The sequence below is a fragment of the Neolamprologus brichardi genome, chromosome 13, assembly GCF_056152115.1.
Source record: "Neolamprologus brichardi isolate AB-2024 chromosome 13, ASM5615211v1, whole genome shotgun sequence".
Lineage (NCBI taxonomy): Eukaryota > Metazoa > Chordata > Actinopteri > Cichliformes > Cichlidae > Neolamprologus > Neolamprologus brichardi.
The window spans coordinates 4,624,724-4,644,847 of NC_142116.1; the positions used below are offsets into that span (position 1 = coordinate 4,624,724).

At 41.9% G+C, this 20,124-nt stretch overlaps 1 protein-coding gene across 1 annotated transcript in view; it reads left to right on the top strand.

The window, feature by feature from the left end:
- Window positions 1–19,881, top strand: part of LOC102799940 (uncharacterized) — a 93,890-nt gene extending 74,009 nt beyond the window's left edge. Inside the window, exons 3-5 of the mRNA XM_006783509.3 lie at window positions 4,715–4,851; window positions 10,403–10,527; window positions 13,507–19,881. Coding sequence (XP_006783572.2) covers window positions 4,715–4,851; window positions 10,403–10,527; window positions 13,507–17,807 — 4,563 coding nt within the window. The 3' untranslated portion in view covers window positions 17,808–19,881. The remainder of the gene's footprint in view (window positions 1–4,714; window positions 4,852–10,402; window positions 10,528–13,506) is intronic.
- Window positions 19,882–20,124: the final 243 nt, after the last annotated feature.

The following is a 20,124-nucleotide window of genomic DNA, read 5'->3' on the forward strand; positions in this document are numbered from 1 at the left end:
TTAAATGAAATCTATAAAGCCAATAATAGGCAAACAGGGTCATTTTAGGTTAAAAATCAACAGTACAAATTCTCCTAATTGAATAAAAACATAAAGATTATCAATAATGCAGCCTACCTCAAATAAATATGTGAAATTGTCGCATTGCTGCAACATCCTTCTCATTATTTTTCTCTCTTCAGTTGGATGTAAAAAAGAGAGATGTGGAGGAAGGCAACTCTGAGAACTTGCAGCTGTTTGGGTGTTTACAAAATTATAGGTGCTGGGAGGAATGTATTTGCTGCAATTACCATTTGTTCACTTGCAAGTGATGAAAGAGGCATAATATTTTTCACAGTTAGCTGTGTGTCAGAGTTATTAGGTTTACTTGAGGATGCGGAGCATTTAGGGCATATTGTTCGAGACTGCAACACTTGCAGGAAATGGATTTTCCAGCACTAATATTCTCTAGCCTGCACACACTCGGCTAAGCTGCCCATCTTTTGGTTCACGGTCAGTCACGGTCCCATTTTCTTTTAGAAATGAAGCAGTTTGCAGAGGGGCTACGTCACCAGCGCTTGATGTGCTGCTGTGACAGATGAAACGAGCCAGACTGAGAAAAACAACCATCCATAGTTTATCCTATATATGCTGCTTACAGAGACATATTTTTTTATCTTATAAAGTATATAAATTAAACAGTGAGACCTGTCAGTAGCAGAAAGGTGACACATCGTTTTTTGTGTGTGCTCTGCACTCCAGCACTGTGAATCTTAAAGGAAACAATAATCCTCAAGGTGAAACTACCGACTTTCAGCCAATGCTTTACAGCTGATGAACTTTCTAGATACAGTAGCCCTTTGTATACAAACTGTACTGTTCGATGTGGATCTTTAATCTCAAATCTATTGTTCATGTTCTATATGGTGTAGTGTAGTGAAACACTCCAATTGATTACATTATGTTTGGGGTAAGTTGTTATTCCCTGTCTGCTATTTCCAGCAGTGATTTATCTACAGTTCACCTGGTCAGCATCATTTCCACTACATAACAATATCAGCATGGGAGGAAATAAATGCAACCTTCGATTGTAGATGAATACTAAGCGCAGTGTTGTGGAGTAACGGAATACATGTACCGCCGTTACGTATTTAAAATACAAAATATGAGTAACTGTATTCCGTTACAGTTACCGTTTAAAAAGGTGATATTTAGAATACAGTTACTTTGTTGAAATAAATGGATTACACGGCGGTACTTTCCTGTTTCATATTGTAGCGGGTCAGGACTGTTTGGGTTTTGTTTGACAGCTACGTTCTGTTGTTCCAGGCGGCAGCGTTACGGTTGCCATGGTTACAGGGTGACGCTCTCTCTCTGCGTGTTTCCTGGGTGAGAGAGCGCCTGTTGTTGTGCTAAGCTAATAGGCAGAATGCTACAGGTATAGCTCTAAAGAATGTAGCATCATGGGCAGTGTAGTCCGTGCTGCAGGGAGAATGGACTGCCATACCCGTTATGTGTCTGTGAGCGAGGGAGGGAGAAAAAGGAAAAGTATGAGCTGTCATCGAGCAAAAACGGGAACTGGAAGCATGTAAATATAATAATAACCACTGCAGCCAAGAAGAGAGCCTGACGAGCCCAGTTGTAAGTAAGCTATTAAGACTCGACTGTACACCGTGTTCGTGTTTTCCTCCAAAAACAATAAGTTCCGTTGGAGCAGCCTTTCAACGCCTCTCTCTGTCTCTTGCTAGCAAAGTTGACCCAGACAACAAAGTAAAGCTAGTTTTCGGCTACGAGCCGACACAGAACCCACCGTATTAGCCAGAGGTCCCTTTACTACGGTTCGGAGCCGCGGACCTTCAGTAACAGTAATAAATCACAGCAATAGTACATTCATGTAGTTGTAAACAGCATGATAATATATTAAGTAATCCAAAGTATTCAGAATACGTTACTCTCATTGAGTAACGTAACGGAATACGTTACAGAATACATTTTAGGGCATGTATTCTGTATTCTGTAATGGAATACATTTTAAAAGTAACCTTCCCAACACTGACTAAGCGTAAGGATCCCTTGAACCAGGGGCCCCTTTAGAAATATTCACAAAAAAGATTCACACAAAAGGAGATGTCTAATTTAAAAATGCTGCTAATACAGCAGTAAGACTAATATATATTTTTAAAAAGGCATTTGCTACATGATGCTAGGAGCGGAGCATTGGTTGATAGCTTCACATCTGAGTAATGACGCTTCAGTATCCCAGCTGACACAATGTAAAGTACATGGAAATTCCTCTGATTTGATTATCTTGCTGTGTACCACAGGGTAAATTAATTACTGAAAACAAACAGGGAGAAAAACAGAAAATCTGTTAATATCATGTTTCTGTTTTTGGAAATAGCTTATTTTTGTTTATCACTCAAACTGTATTCAGCTAAATGTGACAACATGACATCTGGATGAAAAAAGTCATCATGCATCGTCCTAAAACAGACGCAATGCACGACTTTCATGTTCCCAGATAGTTGTAGAGCATGTATAATGCTGTGATTCTTAATCTCTTATTTTTGTGTCTTTCTTTGATGATCTGAACATGTTAGTCTAACACATTTTGACATTAAACACAAGTAAATACATAATGCAGTTTTTAAATGATCAGTTCATAGTAACTGCCCTCTAAACTTAATAAATTGTTGTGCCACCCTTGACTGCAAGAACTGTAATGCAGCAACTGGTAATGAATCTGAAACTGATGGTTAGACATCAGAATTTGCGATTGCATCAATTACAGCCAGTCGCCAGGTCCCGAAGAAGCAAAGCAGCCCCAGACCATTACACTACCTCCGCCATGTTTGACTGTTTGTATGACGTAAAATGCTGTGTTAGTTTTACACCAGATGTAACGGGTCTCAAACCTTCCAAAAATTCGACTTTTGTCTTTTCAGTCCACTGAATATTTTCCCAAAAGTGGTTTTTGCCTTGGAACTCATGGATGCCGTTCTTGCCCACTCTCTTTCTTATTGTTGACTCATGAACTCACAACTGAGGCCTGCAGCTCTTTGGATGTTTCCTTTAGATTCCTTTGTGACCTCCTGGGTGAGTTGTTGATGCGCTCTTAGAGTCATTTTGGTCGGCCAGCAACTCGGTTCACCACTGTCCCACTGTTTACTCCATTTGTGGATAATGGCTCTCATCGTGGTTCACTGGAGTCTCAAAGCCTTATAAAATGCTCTACAATGTTTTTCCAGACTGATGGATGGCTGTTTCTTTACATCACAGCATGATGTGTTGCTTTTTGATCTGATAGTACACTTCATTTTGTCAGAAAGGTTATATTTAAGTGATTTATTTATTCAAAAGGTCTAACATTAATCTGAGCTGGGTGTGGCTGATGAAATTTAAGTTAGTTTCTTAGAAAATGTGGATAATCAGTTAATTATGTGAATTATCTGTATATAATATTGAATATTTTGATGATCTGAAACATGTGTGACAAATATGCAAGAAAAAAATCAGAAAGAGGGCAAATACTTTTTCACAGTAGTCTCCATTCTATGACATGATTTGGCACGTAGGGCTCACCTGCAGGAATGTATCTTAGGAGTTTGTGCAGCTCGACCATCTGGAAGGACACTGGCTCTATTCCACAAAGTGTCAAAGTGTCCTTGGGCACGATACTTAACCCCAAATTTCCCTCGAATCCCCTGAATTTCCCTGTAAGTGTGTGAAAGGTTGTTAAAAATAGGTTTAAGAGTAAGCAGTAAATGTGTGTGTTATGAATGAATGTGGCCTAAATCAGTGCTAAAAAATATGCTGCTATAATCACTCAAATGTTAGCAAAAAAAGAGCGTTTGGGCTCAGTTTGCACAAAAGAGTACGCCAACTGTTCTTGGAATATGACATAGGCTTCATTCCACCTCAGGTTAATAGGCAACATCATCGGTATTGCAGGAAACTATCACGTGTTGCGTTTTTTTTTTTATATTGATATGCTGTAAACCAGTCTACATGTTTCACAGTTTAACGGTTGACGGTGTGCTAACGGTGTTGATTCAGTCCTAGTTTGTCGTGTTGTTGCGGTCTACCGTGAGGCTTCCTGTCATTCTGTCCACCCTTCACACTGTATGTACACCTTCCATGAAAATATCACAGGCTACATAACAAACTTTAACAAACCCCACAGTGTCTGTCTTCCAGCCTGTCTCTTTGTCCCTCCGTCTGTTTGCCTGCCTGCCTCCATGTTTTATCTGTCTGTCTATTTATGTCTGTTTATCTATTTGCTGGTGTCTCCGCCCGCCTCGCTGTCTGTCTCTTGTCATCTGTCTATTTGAGATGTGAACCCACAGGTATATTATTATCATTATTATTATTTGTGACACACACACACACACACACGGGCACAAATGACACTCGCACACTGTATCAGTATCTCCGGTCAGCAGACAGCTTGCAGACAGAGCTCAATAAGTGAATTAAGCTGGTCTGGACTCTACTAAAGCAGACACTGGCTGACTTAGACGATGCAAATAGACACACATGCACAAACAATGCACGCACACACGCTTACAGACAGAGCAGATACACAAGACTGATAACTCCACCCACTTACCTCACAAATTAAACATTTAAATTCATCTTTTTAATGTATTATCCATTTGACCTCTTACATCTCCTTTTTAATGCAGCCCTGATACGACTGCATCTGCTTCTGTTAATCACTCCGCTTGTCCTGCAGCGACTGAAGGAGCTGAAACAGAGGGAGTTTTACAGAGCACTGGCCTGCAGGAGGCAGAGGAGGCGCAGGGAGGAGAAGAGAGAGGAGAGAGTGCTGAGGAGACTCAATCAGCATGAAGACAGGAGGACGGGAGAGTGGTTAGTAGCATCCATAAGTTCTTTCTTTCCTTTCAACCCATTTATTATATTTTATGTGTAAAAAGCTCAATTGTAGCAGTTGCTCCATTTATATTTTATGGAATATGTTTCAAAATCGACTTGGTAAAAAAAATAAGTTTTCCGAAAATCAGTGAAACTGTTAAACATTCTGTTTTCCTTTATCTTTTAAAGTCTTTTTTAGGACTTCAAGCTGTAGTTTTTCAATGGGATGAAAAGAGTACAATGTCCACATCTGCCGTTCTCTTGCCTTTCTCTTCACCCCTACAGAGCATGAATAAAACAATGTTTTTTTTTTGTTTGTTTTATGAAGATTTATAGTTTTGGTTCACGTTCCAGCTCTCGGGAGTATCATTTCCACCACCAAGCAGCAGATTTAGAGGAAAAAAACTAGATGGACTACTGAATAAGCTAAAAATGAGATTCAGTTGTTACTGAATTTAATTCACAACAACAGTCACCTCAAGGTGTTTTGCATTGTATTGCATTCTGTGGGAGTAGGGTTAAGGTAGCTGCTCTGCTTTGTCCTGCCACATGGCACTAAAGAAGATAACAGTGAAGGACGTACTTCATTAAACGTAGTTACAGCACTTTCAGAAAAACATCTAGTGTAATGACATTATTGTCCAGTTCTGTGTAATCCATTATTGTAATATTAAATGCTATCAAATACAATTTTTTCCCATTTATGTTTATAAGAAGTTTGGAAAATTGCTCATAAATAAGTACATTTGTCCTGCATGTTGTTAATGTCAAACTTATTCTATCTTTTAAGCTAAATAAATCACATTATCAGACTAATACTATTAATAATCTGTCCACACTTAGTTTGTTTTCTGCTTCATCATCACACAGGACTTAAAACTGTGACAATGCTCATTCCAGAATAGACGGCAGGAAAAGATTCAAGATTCAACACAACAACAACAACAACAATCTTTATTTATAGAGCACATTTAAAAACCAGCGGTATACCAAAGTGCTTAACATAAGAGACAGAGAAGTAACACGAGTATTGTAAGGCCTTAGCAAAGTATCAAATATCCTCACAGGTCAATGCCACTAATACACAGGGGTAATATAAAATGCATATCAAAATAAAAACAAGCCATAAAATATGTATAAGAAAAAATAGAATATGTCTAAAAGTCAGGTGCGAGCATTAACAAGCAGGAAAGGCAAGATTAAACAAATAGGTTTTTAACTGTGATTTAAAAGATTGGATGGAATCAGACGCCCGGATCACAATCGGAAGGTTATTCCACAACTCTGGTGCAGCCAAGGCTTTATTGTCAATACAACAATATATATAGTATAGAGTGTATCTATCGAAAGGCCATTTCACCCCAAGCCCCCCATGGTGCATTTATAAGGGTATCAAAATATATCTACAGGGGATATAAAACTAGAAATGACAAAAAATAATAACTCACTATATTTAAGTCAAATTAAAAAGATGAAAAAGTACTAATACTAACTATATCTATGTATAATAAACAAGGACAAAAGTGATCATGTGCAATTACAGTAAAGTGAGATGTTGGTATTGAATAGCAGGTTCAAGTTATGGTCAGGATATTGTGGACAAGACAATACGAAGACATGTGAAAGATGTAAAATGTGCAAGTGTAGCATAATATAGATGTGAAAGTTTGTGTTGTTATTATTGAGTCTTTTGGTGAGTACTGTAAAAATGTTTGTAGAGATCTTTATGTTTGTCAAAGTGTTTGTTGGTAAAAGTGTTTATGTTTATCGGCCCTTTGGTGGTAGTTGACTGCTTGGGTGAAGAAGCTCTTGCAGTGTCTGGCCGTTATGGTTTTGATGCTGTGAAACCGTCTGCCAGATGGAAGAAGGGAGGACAGTGCGTGTGAGGGGTGGGAAGTGTCATTCACTACGCTGATTGCACATCGGATGATGTGTTTGTCATAGAGCTGGGAGATGGGTGGGTGAGGGCCTCCAACGATTCTCTCTGCTGTTCTCACTATCCGATGCAGAGACTTCTTTTCAGTGAAAGTGCAGTTCCCGTACCGGATAGTGAGGAATGAGAATGCTACCAATGGTTCCCCGGTAAAAAGATGTGAGGACGTGAGGAGGGAGACTGGCCTTGTTCAGCTTCCAAGAAAGTGAAGACGTTGTTGGGCTTTCTTCAGTGATGGTGGTGGTGTTCAGGTTCCAGGAAAGGTCATCTGATATGTGCACACCCAGGAACTTCCCGTTGTTGACCAACTCAACAGCAGATCCATTGATGTGCAGTGGGGTGTCTTCCTGAAGTTAACAACCATCTCTTTAGTCTCCTGAACAGACAGGTTGTTGCTCTGGCACCAGTCCACCAGGTGTTGTACCTCCTCTCTGTATTCACACTCATCATTGTTAGTGATGAGACCCACCGCTGTTGTGTCATCTGCAAACTTGATGATGTGATTTGAGCTGTACTGTGCAGTAGGGGTGGGCGATATAAATGATATACGATAGAAACAATATAAATTTGGCCAACGACAGAGATTTTGACTGTATCGCTCTATCGTGATAGCGCATGTTGATGATGTCATCAAGCTGCGCCTGTTTTGGTCGAAAGCATGGCAGCGGTTAAAACCATTATCATCTGCAAATTATGGCGGAGACAGTCATACCAAAGACATGAAGCACTTTTGAAATATGGGGAAAGCCAAAAACTGCGCTTCCTCCACTTCCGTAACATTGATTCATTAATGTTGAATTCTCTCGCAGCTGTTCTATTCCCATGTTGTTGTTGCGGCAGCCATAATGCTCTGACAATCCATCCACACTATAAGGCACACTCTCGATTTTTGAGAAAATTAAAAGATTTTAAGTGTGCCTTATAGTGTGGAAAATACGTTATACAGAAGAAAATAATATATCGTGATATATATCGTTACCGCACATGCTTCAAATTATATCGTGATATGAATTTTAGGCCATATCGCCCAGACCTACTGTGCAGTACAGTCATGTGGTAGCAGAGTGAACTTGACACATTCAAAAGTTCAAATGTGAATTAACGATGGCCTCGTATTTAAGAGCCTCACACTGTGATAGTTTGATGGCTCCACTGGTTTACTTTAGTACTCAGTGTAAACAATATGCAAAGTGTGAATTATTACAGGATAATAATGTCACTAATTAAACAGCAACCTGACCTGCTGCATTTTGAAACTTGTCTAACGTCCGAGCGCATCTTTTTCATTCAAGAAAACAATTTAAAATCCACAAACACCAAAGCGCTCGTACTGGCCTCGCTGCTGCTCATGTGTTCACGTCCATGCTTCAAAGACATTCCCTGTTTCCTGTGTAGCCCATGTGGTGACCCTCGTGAGAACACAAACTTTTGATATTTCAAGAACTTGTAAAGTACTTTATATGGCTGCGCTTGTTAGTATGAATACCCTCATCTGATTAAAATTATGTGTTTAAGTAACCATGTGAGACCCAAATAAAAAGCCACAAAACGTAAGGACCTGAACATTAGTTGTAGTAGGTATACCCATGGGTGGCTTCAGAGTGAAGAGCATGGTGACAAATACTAACATAATTGAATAAAACTGTATCAAAACTTATACTTTAGAAAATCTTAGTTCAATCATTTTAATGTCTCAGAAATTTTCGACCTTTTTAAGTTGGTGCAACTGATTATATTTAAATTAACTTGAAGTATTTTACAGATGTGCAGTACCCATTCAGGAAAATTTCACTGTACTTATTTCTATAGTGTCTTTGTAGCTGCATTTGTCCAGTACTATTGTAGCATCCAGAGTGGGTGTGTTGGATAAGTTCTGGGTTTGCAGAAGCAAATTATGGGTGTTACGTAAAATATTATGCATGTTCAGTTACTATGTTTGTTCCAATATGTTTACAGTATAGTTGTCAGAGCGGTAAAAAATAACCTAATGTTTGCCCCACACAAGCCTGTAATCAAAATATTGAAAAAATAGTTGACCAACAAATTACGGCTTTAATTTGAAATATAATTTCTGACTGCACAAAATCAACACAAATATCTACAGTTACTAGAAAGGGGTTGAAAACAGCAGATAGGATGCAAAACGAGTGGAAAATATGCCTCAAAATTACCACAATTATCACAACAGAAGCTCACAAAATATTGGAGGTGGGTACTTTCTCACGCCCGACTGAACAGGAATGGCTTTTGCTAAATCAGCCCTGTCCTTTTCATGTAGCTGCAGTGAGTTACGATCATCAGACGGTAGAAATGATGAACTTGCTCGAGCTGGCTTATCCATTACGGGGAACACCCCGCCATGTTTATGTCTGTCAGAGCTGCTTTACAGCTGCGTGTTAATGTTGCTGAAAAATCTACATATCAGTCTGTTTGTTCATGTGCCGGTGGGAGGCTCCGACATCTGGGACTCTCAAGTGGGCTGCCAAACAGTTGTTGTGCTCACGTGCTGTTTGTCTTAAAAAAAAAATCCTGTAAGAATAATGATCAACAAACAGAGAGGTCCAGAAACAGATGATGCAGATTTGGCTGCTTCTTGCTCAAAGCGTGTGATGAGAAAGGTTCATCTGGCGAGCTACCAAGCGCCAAAAATTGATTTCTCAAAATGTATACGATTGCACACGAATGCACAATTTGAGCTCAAGGCTGCAAGTCCCAACCCGAGCACGCCCACGTAAAGCGAACATTGATCTCTGCCTTAAAATACTCTCTGAAGACATGATCTAACATCCAACTTTGGACTCCATGCATGGAAGTTTTCTTCATGTGTTCCTGCACCGACCTGTTTGTCTCTCAGCCTTGCAAGTAAAGAAGAAAAGAGAGATCACTGAGAATCTCGTTGGTCACAATGCAATAAAATGCATTTTGTTGTGCTTAACGGGTATTTTCAGAGTGGCTATGAAGTGTTTCTGACCAATCACGCTGCACGGCTGAACCCACTCGCTGTACATGTATCAGTATCGGCTGTCATAGCCATTTTCAGATTTGCAACAATGCAGTTTGGCTCCTGGCACAAAAGGAGAGAGAAGAGAAGCGTGGCCAAATTGATTTTCAGCTGGATTTCAGCTCTACTCTCCTCTTGCCCTCCTCAATGCTCATCTTCTTGTTTCCTCCACTCTTTTCATTTTTTTCCTTTCAGTTTCCCATCTATATTTCTATTGTCCTCTTTGCCTTTATTTTTTCTAATCTTTCCCTCCTATCTCCTTGCTTCCTCTCCTCTTTGTTTCCACTTCATTTTCTCCTCACATCTCTTCTTATTCATCATTTGATTCTTCTTGTCTCCTGCATTTTCTTTCTTCTAACCTTTTCCTCTCCATCTCTTTTTATCTCCCTCTTTCTGATTTCCTTATCTTTTCTTTTGTCATTTTTCTCTCATTACTTTCATCTTTTTGTCTTCGTTTCCCATTTTCTTTCCCTTCTCCCTTTTTTTCTTTGTACTCTTCTCTTCTCTCTCCTCTTCTTTTAATTTATTCTGTTTTATTTCATCCTCTGATCTATTGCTGCGTCCTGTTCTCGTGGTCTTTTAACGCTTTGGTCTTTGCATCCTCCTCTCCTCAGTGCTCCCGGTTCTGGCCCCATGTTCCGGTCCACCACCGTGGCTGTCGACTCAGCCGATCAGTCCAGACCAGAGATTGTGCAGAACGGCAGCAATATCCATCCAAGCAGCACCACACTGGGAACAAGTAAGAGCTTTTATCCACTTAAAAAGGCATGTACTAGGCTTCTTAAATACTTTATGAGTATGTGTTTGGTTTGGGTGATGAGGATATCACTCTTGATATTGAGGGATTCAATAGCGTGTGGGCTGCTGCAGAATCGCTGAAATATCTCTGTTGACAGCAGACTCTGATGTCAGAGTTTTCACTTCTTTTCCAATGTATAAGACCTGAAATGCACATATGAGAGGGTGTGGTTTGAGGAGGAGTGGAGTACAACATAACAAGCATCTAATCTGGTTGGTTAGACACTGAATAAAATGATGCTTCAGGGTCTCTGTAGTTGCAGTGAATATTAGGGAAAATTAAGCTATCACTGGAGTTGCTGTAATAAATCAACACAGACATTTTGCCCTGTGTTCAACATTGATGAACCTTGACACACAATTTCTTGCTGTTGACCAACTCCAACCCAGCAGTGCTGACCTTTGTGCGAATGAAATGACTTAAGACTCCAGAATAAATCATATCATACGAGTTGTGTCGCACCACAGAAGCATTTTACAGTTTATATTTTGCTCCGGCGGACTCTGGGGTATTTTAGTTGTGCGTTAAGGAGCTTGAGCATAAATGGTGACATTTACATATCTCTGCTTTTACTGTCCTCTGCAAGGAAGTGGCTTGACTATCATAGTTACAATGAAAAACAAAAATGCTCACCTTAACACATTACAAAGTTGCTGTTCCCAGTGGAACCACACCTGAACTTCAGTTTACCAGGAAAAAATGGGAAGTAAATGTCTAGAAGTTTGGCAAAAAAAGAAACAAAAGTATATAAAGAGTCTGGGTAAGCCAAACGATGGGTCCTGAACCAGAAAATAAGCAAAGAAGCGGGGATGCTGGAGAGCTACTTGGTCTGGGAGACAGTGAGACCCTTCTCCCAGCCTGCTATAAGCAGGGGCAGGGTAATCCTTAATTAGTCTACCTGGTGGACCTGAGATAGAGGAAACACTGTAGCAGAACAGAATAATGAAAGAAATGGGAAGCAACACAGGTGGAAGGTATATAACTATCGCAACTTAATATTTCGTATCTTCTTTAAAAATATTTTTCCAACTGAATTTAGTTTCATGCATAGCACTGGTTTTACTGATATAGCACCAAGAATACTTGTCTCAAGGCGACTTATTTTGTAAGGTAAAAACTCAAATTATAAATGATCAGAGGATCCCAGATGATATGAACAAGCATTTGGTGAAGGTGGGGAGAAGGAACGTCTTTGTAACAGGAAGAAGTAGAGAGAGGGGAGGTGCAGCCATGAGAATATAGAAGACAGAAAAGATTGTAGGTCCTCATAGAGAGTCCATGAACAACAAAAACATCAGTCAAACTCTGGGAAAGAAAAATACAAGAGTTAACGACATGCTGTGGTAGCAGGGCCTGGAGAAGAAGTAGTCAGTGCATCATGGGAAATCCCCAGCAACCTCCCTATGGCAGCATAACTAAAGGATGCTTCTGGGTCAAGTTGCTTACTATTATAGAGTCTTTACTACTTTTTACTTTACTTCTCCTTTAGTTAAGAGGGAGAAAACTGCACTTGAGATAAGTTATTATTTTACTGTACTTGAGATTACAGTATTGTGTCTACCACATTCAAAATGTATGTGAATGTCTCAATAGAAATGCCTGTGAGAATAACTCAATAAGATCAAAAGTAAGCATCTTCCCAACGTATCTTAAACTTATAACAAAAACAGTCTAAAAGATTAAAATCATCAAGATCGTCCCTCCTTTCACTGCTGTGGTCTAGTCTTAGCTGTGCAGCCTTCCTCCCCATCCAGCACCTGCAGCTCTTTTCGAGGAGGTGAGGTATTCCCAACCTGATAACATAGCCATCCGCTGTGTCTCGGTTTTGCCCCAGGGTCTGTTTCCATTCAGCCATTCCTGAAGCAGCTGTCTCCGTTTGATGGATTGGAGAAACAGCTTTACTGTCAACCCCTCTCGTATATGTTTGAGTTTGAATATATACGGAAAATCCATCCAAACTTTGACCATCACAAATGATGCTGCTCAAAATTTATGGCATTCATGCACATGATGAGTGTATGTAAACCTCTGACTACAATTATAGACTAAAGTATACATAAAGGCTGTTTCCTCAATATATAATTCTAAGAATAAGGTGGAAGTTAAATTTGTGATTCGTTCTCATGTGTTCTAAATCTAAAAGTGATCTTCTTTCAGTTCACCTAAACAGTTGTGTTCAAGACCGGTGCATTTACATTTTTTTTAACAATATTCCCTTTTGGTTTCAAAGAAACAATCAAGTGTAGCCCTTTTTTTCTGAAAATGCATCAGCAACGCGTTCAATACGTTTTCTCTTCTCATTTTAAATTGGAAATCAGTGCAAAAGTTCAAGAAGGGTTGAATTTAAGTGGAGTTGAAGTCCTAAATGCATTTTCACTTTTAGAGTAGGAAGACTCATAATTCCCCTAACAGTTTACAAACAAGGTTTCTGATGTAGCATATTATAGATCACTTTTAAAGCTATGATTCATCTTAAAACCTTCACTCAACAAACAATTTCTCTAAATCTCTCACCGAACTGACGTATAGACAGACGAATGTCTGACAGCACGGTGAGCCCCATAATGGCTGTACAAAGATGGATATCACACATATTACACAAGTCTTATTTTTTGCCATTTCTAAGTGAGACACATTCAAATCTGCGCTTAAGTCCATCCTACATCCATAAATCATATTTAGACGCGCTGAAAGCAACAAAAGAGTAATGGTGCGGCACCAAAATGCTCAAAAAAGCCTAAGGAGATTACTGTACAGGAAGCCTTAAAAATGAATGGTATTCTTTGTAGGAAGGGTATTTTGTATCCCTTCCTACTCTTTTCTTTATAGTTAGGTTCAACATATAATCCTGTTATGTTCTACATGTAAATGTAACCAGTGTCAGCTGCTATAATCCTTTCTGTTCCCCTCTCCATCTAGAGTCTCAGATCCCCCGGATACAGCCCTTACTTCCTCTGGACCCTGCTCTGGAAACCGCACTCCTGAGCAACACGCGGTGGACCTATGAGCAAACAGACGCCAACAGCACCACAACTACTGCCGCTTCGGACTCCTGCGTGCTTGACAAGACCCATCTGGATTACAGTCAACCGCCAACCATTACACCCAGCATCAGCACCACCCTGACAAACAGTGATACCAACAGCTCTACAGAAAACAGCCACTTTAACAAGATCCCTTGGGCTCATGATTATTTAAGCCATCCCATTACTCCCAATAACATCCCAACAACAGCCTCTGGCGCCACCCATAATGGCTCCATTTTCAACAAAACCACAGTGACCAGCATCAGCAAGAACTCCACCACCCCCTCCATTACTAATACCACCAACGTCAGCGTCAGCAGCAGCAGGGAAGTATGCAGAGCCTCTGACGTCCAGTCCGTCCTGAGCAGAGTCCGCCCTGTCTCTTTCTCGCTCCCCAAAAGGAGCTGTGTCCTCTTACACCAATCAGCTGCCGTATTTATCCAAGCAGGGCAGGGCTCTGGCTTGTCAGGGAAGCAAGAAGGTGCGGCAGTGCATGACAGGAAAACAAATCTGGGGGAGAAAGTCACCGATCAGCAGCTCAAATCATCCGCAGACATGGTTGCTGTTGGTGTAAATCACTGGAATACTGGAAACCAGTGCAGTGAGGAGAGTAAAGCTGAAACTCGACCCGTTGAGGCTGGAGCCATTATGTCTACTGAGAAAAGAACTGTGGGACTCTCTGGGACTGGAGCCCAGGTTTCTTTATGTAATCGCAATGTGATCAGAGTAGAGGACTCAATTATCAATGGGAATGGAGCCCAGCTCTCCTTATGTAAGGACGATGGGACTGGAGCCCAAGTCAGCAGTGAAAGTGGGACTAGAGCTCATTTTTATTTAAACAGTGGCATTTCAGGACATATTTCTGAAAGTGTAAGCACAGATTCAGAATGCGGAAGCAGCAAAGTTGGAATCCATGATGCTGTGGAAAATCAGACAGATTCAACCCAACCCCAAGAAGTAAAAGATCTGGCTTGTCCTACAACAAATGAGCCTAAAAAATCAATTTCATGTGTTGAAACCACGTCAGCTCAAGCACAGCCCAATCAAACTCCTCTCCCCAATCCCCAAACTCCCCAGTCAAACTCCGCTCCATCAAAGGAGTCGGCTTCTTTGCCTCCAAGTCGTCCCAAAGAGCCGTTTTGTCGTGTCCTGAGCCGAGATGGTAGCAGGGTTCTTCTGTGGCCAACGGAGATGGTCAGCTACACCAAAACTTCGCCCTCCATTTCCTACAGTGTCAATCCTCTACTTTATGACTTCAGAGCGCATAACAGGGCCAAGGAAGGGGGTGAAAAAAAGAAAGGAGGGCTGGAGGAAGGGAGTGAGAGAATAAAGCCATCTGTGATCAAACAACCTGACTGCCAACAGAGGCAGAAGGATATGAAGGGAGGAAAGGAGGTGAAGATAGATGAAAGGGACGAAGAGGATGAAGGAGGACAGGCAGGAAATCCTATGGAACTTGTAGCCCATTGTAGCGGTAGCGACGCAGTTCCGGATCGCTCCAGCTGCCCTGATGAAAGCGCTTTAAAATTTGTTCCGATTTCTGCAGAAGGACACCATGCTCCAACGCTAGGCCTTCAAAAATCCGGGAGGAGGAGGAGGAAGAGGAGGGGTGGGGTAAGGAGAGGAATGAGAAAGAGGGGGAGAAAGAAAAGAGGAGAGGAAACAGACAGAAAAGAGTCAGAAAGGGGAAGAAGGATAATAAGCAGTCTTTGTGTGAATCAGATGTTTGAAGGAAAAGGAGAAGACAGGCTGCAACGAGAGGGCACCGTAAAAGAGGAGAAGAGAGAAAAGGAGCTATTAAGTAATCTTGCAGCACATCGGCTGGTGGGAGGGATAAAAAAGAGGATGAGGGGAGAAGAGAGAAGGATAAGACGAGATCAGACGGAGCAAGAGAGGGCAGGTAGAAATGACGAGAAGAGAGGGGAGCTATTAAGTAATCTTCCTGTGAATCGGTGTAATCGGTGTAACCAGCTGTGTCTGCAGGTGAAAAGGGAGGCCAGCCAGCATCAATCTCAGCAATCAGCCTCCGGGTGGGGCCAGGGGCTCAGAAAGCTCCTCTGCAGGGATGCAGCATGTAACTCAGTGATTAGCCTCGTCCCTGGGTCTGTTATAGAGATGCCATGCTGTCCTGCAATTACATCCGACCCTGCTCAGAATGACAGAGAGACGGGGGTGATACACAAAAATACACAAGCAGGGAAAGAGGACGGGCAGGGAGATGAGGAGCAAAGGAATCTGAGTAAGGGAGAGATAAGCGCTGCTCCGAAAGCTGAAGAAAACGCATGTAACCCAGCGATTAGCTGTCTTCCTTTTCCCTGTTGTGACACTGCGAGCCAGGCAGAAATTTGTCTTGTTCCTAAACCTCACAGAGAAACAGCATGCAAACCAATGATTAGCCTTGTCCCTGCTCCTTTTAGAGAAACAGCGTGCGGTCAAAGACAAACAATACCTGCAGGACACAGCAATCTTGTGTCAAGCCCGACCACATGCTGCTCTGCAAACCAGACAGAAACAGAGCGCAGATTGAGGCCGGCCTGTGTAGACATGACCCTCCCTGCCGATGCGCTTTCAGAGGAAGTGATGTCGAAGAGAGCAGCAACAGCCAGCAAGAGGAAGAGCGGATCGCCGGAGGCCGGGGCAACGCCGAGGAAGAAACGGAAAAGGGGAAGGAGACAGGCGAGGAGAGTCGCTGGCGTTTTAAGGCAAGACGGAGCTTGCGCCGATATGACTTCGGATTTAAACGAGGGCGACGCCTGTTGCGTTCAGGATGGTAACGAGGCGCTTGGACTCAATAGCAAGGACACCTGCAACACTTTAGAGGACAAAACTGTCGACTGCCATTTGCTCTGCAGGACAAAACACTCTCTGTGTTCAAATACCAGGGAGGGTAACACCGCTGACAAACTCGATAACTACTGCAGCTCTGATGACAGCAAATTCAGCAATGCAGACGCTAATGACTACAGCCAGTTTAACGTCGGTCCCTCTGGAGGCCTGGAAAAGGTGAAGTGTTCACCGGAGAAACCTTTTAGTGACTGTCATACCAATAACAAACCCAATGACCACAGTCAGGATGATGAAAAGGGCACCGTGCAAAATAAGCGTGACAGTTCTGCCATCTCTAGCGCTACTTTTGAGAAAGACAAAAGTCTCCGTCATGGTCACGTGGCTAAAAAAGCCAGTGAGAAAACTGCAGACACACCTGTGGATGGCCTTTCTGAAGATTCTTTTGCCTGTAGCACTAATAACAGACACACTGACCACTGTCAATGTAAAAACACGGTGAATGAAATAGAGTCTAACGACTCCAAAGCCAATGACGCATTTAGTCATAACTGCGATTACAGCCACAAAAATAACAAAAGTGACCACGGCGAGGAGGAGAAAGCCAAATCTCAGTGCCACATTCGACACAAAAACAGCCTCTCTGATTCAGCGATTGATTACAAAAGCTGCGCCGGGATCCGGCAAAGCGTTGGAGGCGGCGCCGACGATATTGACGGTGGTCAGTGTGACGATTTTATCGGTAGTCATGTCACTGATTGTAATCACTGTGCTAATGCTGCGAATGAAGATGTTGCACCCGTGAGGGAGCAGATGGAGGATGAAAGAGGTGTGGAGAAGGAGAGAAAGAAGGAGGAGGAGAAACAGATGGAGAGGAAAAAGTTGAAGGAGAGGCACGAAGAGTGGGAGAAGGAATGGGTGAGGAGGAAGGAGAAGGAAAGGGAGGAAAGAAGTAAGGAGAGGGAGATAGATTTTGAACCTCTCTTCTCAGAGAAGATGCCCCGCTTTCCTCATCGCCTCCCTCCATCGTGCGTCCACCTCCATCCTCCTCTCCTCCTCCAGCCATCCTTTTCATCATCCTCCTCTTCCTCTATCTCCTTCCATCACACTATCATCCAACATCACCTTTCCCTCCTCCCACCCGCACCACACCTCCCCGTTCCTTCCTACCCTCATCTTATTCCCTCTTTCTCCCCACATTTATCGCCCATCCCTCCACCACCACCTCCACCACCACTACCTCCTCCTCCCGCTCTTACTCCCACTTTCTATGCATCTTCTCCCATCCCTCTCCTGGATGCCCCTGGTCCATATCCCTTAGCAGCAGCATTTCACCCTGTGCAGAGCCACCACCCATCTCTGTACCCCACTCCACACCCAGCAGTTTTGCCCTTGCAGTTATTGTTCTGAAAAAGAGGGGGGAAAATGAATGAATTAATTAATTTTTCATACAAAAAATTACTTGTCAGGTGGGTGCAAACAGCTTTGGGTGTCATCGCTTGCATACTTTTACTGTAGCTGAAATGTGAGGATTTTCAGGAACACTTGAGTAAAAACACAAAACTGATCTTTCTTAAAGCCAAATCCTTTGAAGAACCTCATCACCCCGTCCAAACACTCAAGCACTGATTCACACATCTGAAAAACAATAAAGATGGCTAATTATCTTCATCAACTCCAATCCCACTTGAAATGAGCCTCAGGTGTGCAGCCAGCGGGATCGTGGTAGGGATACACAGCTGGGCTCGTTTCCCTCCGCAGAAATCAGTCAGAGCTGCTGTTTTGCATTTTAAGCTGGCGATTTGCTCGTGAGGCACGTTAGAAAATTTCGTGACTTTAAAGGATGAATTCACCCTCGCATGCTCAGATTTCTTCAGTCTGTCATCGTAGATGTGCGGGAATTTTTCTTTCATTTTAATTTGTATGATTACATTCAAGATTTGCACAGGACAACAGGAAGTTGTTTTTCCCAGAATGGGTTCAAAAGAAACCCAATCTTAGTGTTTCTAAAAACATTAAACACACTATTTTTTGCTACTTTGCTGTTTTGCATAATTAGAAAGCTTCATCATTTAACAAATACAAAAAGGGTATTTTCTGGTTAGATTTCACAAACAAAATATGAGTCTGTTGCCACATTCACTTAGTTTAAACCTATATGTTTTTATTCTTAAACTATACTGGAGTAGCTCTGTTTGATTCACTGTTCAAAGGACCCTGTTTAGTCCTGTATAAGCAGCCCCCATTTAACAGACAGGAAAAACACGTCCACACCATAATGAAACAAACTTGAAAAATCATAGATATTCTACACAGAATCTCAGATATTTCTACAGAACTAATGGCAGCAAATCCTCTTTAACTTGGAGCTAAATAAAGCGCAAAATTAAAGGAGAACTCCACAAATTCTACACATCAAAGACTGTTTACAGGTCTTGGGGAGTTGCCCTTGAGTCAACCGGCTGGGACTAAAGTTTGAAACTGAATAAAATGTGGGGGTGTGGAGTTTGGAAAGAACTGAGCTTAGCAGCAGGCACATGTAGCCCATTCCTCATCGCTGCCTAAAGCTGTAGGCTTGGAGCTAAAGGATCCGATGCTAGCATAACATACCCAGACCTTGAAGTGCACCATCTGCAGTCACTCGGCACTGTGGGTAATGTAGGAATCAGAGTAAGACAAGGAAGAAAATGTATGGAATTAAAAAAGATGATATCTCTTTAGTCTGCTTTAACAGTAAATTTGCCCATTGTGGGTCCAGCAGAGTTAATATATGCTAAAATGGTAGAATACTACAAGACTGGCATAGTAATAGACAGATAATATGTTCAGGGCGTGAAAGCATAAGTAGGCCGAGATAATGTGAACACTATCTAGTCAGAATAACAGGAAATTTTCAGGGTCCAACATGATGTGAATGCAGCATGAGCCAAAAAAAGGTCTCTTAAGAGACTCTGTGTAACAAGATTGTCTTTTTTTTCTCCTATCTTTCAAAATTATGTTTTCATTTTACTGTCCAGTACAGCAATAAAACAGATGAATAATGATTTTCAGGAAGTGCGAAGAGAAAAAAAAACCCTTCTTTGAGAGAGGTTTTAAAAGTGCCAATTTAGGCAGCCAGCGCATGACGCAGCAAACACATCTGCGTTTGCTCAAGGATGAGCAGATTTCCTGATGGTAATTCTAAGCTGATTTGTTATTACCTAGAATTGACTTGTTGTTACATAATGTCACCGAGGACTGCCATTGGCCTGTGGGTCACCCTTTGAAAGCCTTGGCTCAATGCGATTTTAAAGCAGCAGAGAAAGATGCTGGTTTCCCTGTATTTAGAGATGAGTGTTAGGGATAACTGCAGGCCGTAGAGCAGTCTCTATGTGCACCAATCAAAGCTTAACAACAGGTATCTCGGAACCAAGCATCAGACAAGTTTGACCCAGTCGTGTGGGAAAGAAACACTTAAGAGCAACCTTGCAGATGAATTTGTCTAGAGCAGGGGTAGCCTACTCCAGGCCTCGAGTGCCGGTGTCCTGCAGGTTTTAGATGAGTCCATGATCCATCACAGCTGATTTAAAGGGCTAAATGACTCCTCAGCATTTCTGAAGTTCTCCAGAGGCCTGGTAATGAACTAATCATTTGATTCAGGTGTGTTACCCAGGGTGCGATCTAAAACCTGCAGGACACCGGCACTCGAGGCCTGGAGTTGCCTACCCCTGGTCTAGAGTTACAGAAA